The following is a 3964-nucleotide window of genomic DNA, read 5'->3' as shown; positions in this document are numbered from 1 at the left end:
TTCCCCTAGTCTTAAAAAAAAAATATTGGAGAAGGCTAGCACACTAGCACATCTTAGGGGGCACCAAATCGCAAACATGCTACAATCTACATCACTGCCTATCTTTATCACTAACCACATACATGATCTACGTTAGGTATTATAGGTTGTTTCCAACACTAGTCTTCTCATTTTCAACAAGTTAATTTCTTGCTCTATGGTAAGTTTCCGGATTTTTCCATGTTAATTAGGCATAGATGGTTTGTTCTTCAAGTGTGAATGCAATTCAAATAAGTGGAGATCCATCAATTGGCAAAATACGGAAAAGGCAAGAGAGATGGATAAATTTGGGTAAGAGAAAGACATTGGTTAGACACTTAGACGTGCAGGACAGCAAAAACGCAAAATGGAAGAATCACCATTAGTGTTTTGTGCGTGAGGCGCACAAATTCGGTAGCCCATGTGCCTCAACCACTCCCTGCTCTGAATATACGTGCTTTTGGACCCCTCTCTCCCATGCCTATAAATCCCACCATCACTTGCCCTCCCTTTTCATGCTTTGTGCCTCTCTAATATCTCACTCATGGCTAGTCATAGAGTGGTTAGCATTGCCTTGTTAGTGTTGTTGGGTGTAGGAGTTTGCTGTGCTGCTAGAAATCTCTTGATCTTTGAGGGAGAAGCTGGGTATGGGAGTGGAGCTGGCGGAGGGTATGGTGGTGGTGCGGCCTCAGGCGGTGGTTATGGCATTGGAGGTGAACATGGAGGTGGCTATGGAGGGGGCGGAGCTAGTGGTGGCGGTGTAGGCTATGGAGGGGAGCATGGTGGGGGCTTTGGCGGAGGTGGTGGTAGTGGTGGAGGAGGTGGTGGTGGTAGTGGTAGCGGCATTGGCTATGGAAGTGGAGGTGGCACTGGAAGTGGTGGTGGTTATGGCATTGGAGGAGAGCATGGTGGTGGTTATGGTGGAGGTAGTGGTTCTGGAGGTGGTGCTGGCTATGGCGCTGGAGGGGAACATGGGGGTGGATATGGCGCTGGAGGGGAACATGGAGGTGGCTATGGTAGTGGTAGTGGTTCTGGCGGTGGTGCTGGCTATGGAGCTGGAGGGGAACATGGTGGTGGCTATGGAGGTGGTGGTGGCTCTGGGAGTGGTGCTGGCTATGGTGCAGGAGGGGAACATGGTGGTGGCTATGGAAGTGGTAGCGGCACTGGTGCCGGTGGTGGCTATGGCGCCGGAGGGGAACATGGTGGTGGCTATGGAGGGGGTAGTGGCACTGGTGCTGGTGGTGGCCATGGAATTGGAGGGGAACACGGTGGTGGCTATGGAAGTGGTGGTGGCACTGGCAGTGGAGGTGGTTATGGCGCTGGAGGGGAGCATGGTGGTGGCTATGGTGGAGGTGGTGGAAGTGGTAGTGGTTCTGGTTATGGTGCCGGAGGTGAACAGGGAGCTGGCTATGGTACCGGTAGCGGCTCCGGTGGTGGCGCTGGATATGGGGTCGGAGGTGAACATGGAGCAGGCTATGGTACCGGTGGGGGCTCCGGCGGTGGTGCCGGATATGGAGCGGGAGGTGAACATGGAGGTGGATATGGCAGTGGTAGCGGGAGCGGAGATGGAGCGGGTTACGGTGCTGGAGGAGAGCATGGTGGTGGTTATGGAAGCAGCAGTGGGGGCGGAGGTGGGTATGCAGGAGGCCATCTTGGCTACATTCCCTGAGAAGAAGACCTTATCTAAAATGGTGGTGGCTTCTCATGCCATTACTAAAAATAAGTTTCTAAGAAAGTACTAAGTCTATTACCCTAAAGCTCAATATGAGTAGTTTTAAACATAATGCTGAATTGTAATCACAAATTTGCAGTGCCTTTTAGGGTATTGCATGGAATGAAAGATCGTGTTTGGTTTTGCATTTTCTATTTCGTGAATCGTGAAGCTAGGCTTGTTTTAGGGTTTCCATATACGAAGACGTGCAACAATGTATAAGCTTAGAGCGTGGTTTTGTGGCTCTTAGTACAGTCGGCAAGAGGCTAACGTGCATGCTCGTCAGCATCTTAGCCTTTCACCTATCTTGCTTTCGACGCATGCATAAAATAGTAATGCCACCCATTTTAAAGTGCAAGAAAAGTCCCCTTCTACGTTTACATGGTCCACCCACTACATGGAAAATGTCAACGTGTTTTTGGTAAAGATATTCTCTCAAGGAGGATCGAGGGTTCATTATCATCTTATCTGGATTAGACCAGTGCGTCTCTCTTGCCCGGCAGGGATCGGAGGGGTTTTCCGTGACTCCAATGGCGTTTCATTGAGGTCTTATGCGGCTCAACTGATGCCAATGAGGCCGAAGCACGGGCACTTCTCTTTGGACTTCAATGGTACCTAAAATATAATCTTGGCCCTCTGATCGTGGAAGGCCAAGATTAGAGGGATGCCATTGCGTGGGGCCTTGAATAAATGTTTTGGACCATGACGACTGGCACATACGGTGGATAAAATTCGTGACTTGGTTCGAATTCTGAAACCGCATATTATTAACAGTAGGCGAACGGCAAATGCTACCGCAGATGGGCTGGCGAAGGATGGAGTTCATATGCCCTCCATTTCCATTTTGTTACCGGATCTGGGCTGGGCGAGGGGCCTTGATACTTACGTCGGGTTGCTATTTTTCGGTCCTTTTTTCTTCTTTCATTAATTCTTTTATTAGGGATGTCTCGTCCCCTCTTTGTACTACTGGAATTATTGAAATGAATCTGATATCTTTCAAAAAAAAAAAAAAAACTATGTGGGCGTATGGGGACCAAGAAATGTACAATATGAATCACTAAAGCTGTTAAACGGCAATTATAAATCTAAAATGGGAGTACAACTTGGGTTGGGTTCAACCCTAAGCTGACCGGTTCAACCCAATTTCAGCTCGGGTTGGGTTGGCATTTCCTCGATCGGGTTGGAGGGTTGGAAAAAGCCAATCAGACTTAATTTTGGGTTGAATAAGGATTGAGGACTTGGGGACCCGCCCTCATCCTCTAATTTTTTAGTGATTTTCAAAATCTTGGGGTGATGGCTTCTTTTTTTTCCTGTTTTGCACTTAGGCTAACCTGAAGTGAACCCAACCTGATTTTAAGAAAGAAAAAAAACGAAACAGGCTAGAAGGTTTGAATTAGGGTTGAGAGATTTAGAGGCAGGCTGGGTCGGGTCAGGGTTGAAGGAATATTGCTATCACAGTTTGGGCTCAGCCCGGCCAGATTTGCACCCTAAAATCTTCGAAATCTATTCATAACAAAGCGTGATGCAAATGATTCCCTTGTTAGCCCTGCTACAAATGGGCCATGACCCAATAAACTCACAGATGACTTAATCTAAATCCCCTCATCTGTGTCATTTAAATCGATGTTAGAAAGTTGTGACAATGGTAAACATTCATCGGAATTGCCTCCATATATCAGAGGGTTAAGATAGTCGATCTCCTTCTAGGTTTACATGGTTCACCCACTACATGGAAAATGTCAACGTGATTTTGGTAAAGAAATATATTCTCCTCTTTTCTATCAAGGAGTAACAAGGGTTACTATAATCTTATCCGGATTAGACCAGTGAGTCTCTTGTTTGCTAGTGGCTCACCAGATCAATGGCCCCAATCACATACACGTGTGTAGTTACAATGGAATATGAAAGATGAGAATAGATTGGTCCTTTACATACAGAATTGACCTCTTTGTAATATAACGAGGTCAAGGTGCCTTTATGGGTATTATCATTGAGTTTTCTGAACCGTTAACTTGACGGCCTTGCTTTCAATCTCAGTGTTCGGTTGAATAATAATAATAATAATAGGAAAAGGTTGTACAGTACTTTCCCTTGTTAGAAAGTTATGACCCATGATAAGGTTATCCCGAACGGACATCTCATTGATAAGTTAGTGAGAAAATCAGAACAATAAAACGAGCCGGGCTGGATCAAGGGTCATCCAATCAAGGTGTGGTTGATGGCAATGGGCTAAAC

The 3964-nt window shown here is 46.6% G+C and overlaps 1 protein-coding gene across 1 annotated transcript; it reads left to right on the top strand.

Annotated features, from left to right (window-relative positions):
- Positions 1–349: 349 nt before the first annotated feature.
- LOC143884875 (uncharacterized) lies at positions 350–1877 on the top strand. The gene has a single exon (XM_077388706.1). It carries the CDS (start codon positions 563–565, stop codon positions 1685–1687), a length of 1125 nt encoding a protein of 374 aa, XP_077244821.1. The 5' UTR covers positions 350–562; the 3' UTR covers positions 1688–1877.
- The last annotated feature ends 2087 nt before the right edge of the window (positions 1878–3964 follow it).

The sequence above is a fragment of the Tasmannia lanceolata genome, unplaced genomic scaffold (assembly GCF_043159265.1).
Source record: "Tasmannia lanceolata isolate RefF3 unplaced genomic scaffold, GAP_Taslan_0.1 ptg000008l, whole genome shotgun sequence".
NCBI classification, from domain to species: Eukaryota; Viridiplantae; Streptophyta; class Magnoliopsida; order Canellales; family Winteraceae; genus Tasmannia; species Tasmannia lanceolata.
Note: the sequence above shows the minus strand (reverse complement) of the source record. Positions and strands in the feature narration are given on the sequence as shown.

Bases quoted from the DNA above. Each gene is read 5' to 3' on its own strand.
- LOC143884875 (XM_077388706.1), top strand. From the start codon at position 563: ATGGCTAGTCATAGAGTGGTTAGCATTGCCTTGTTAGTGTTGTTGGGT.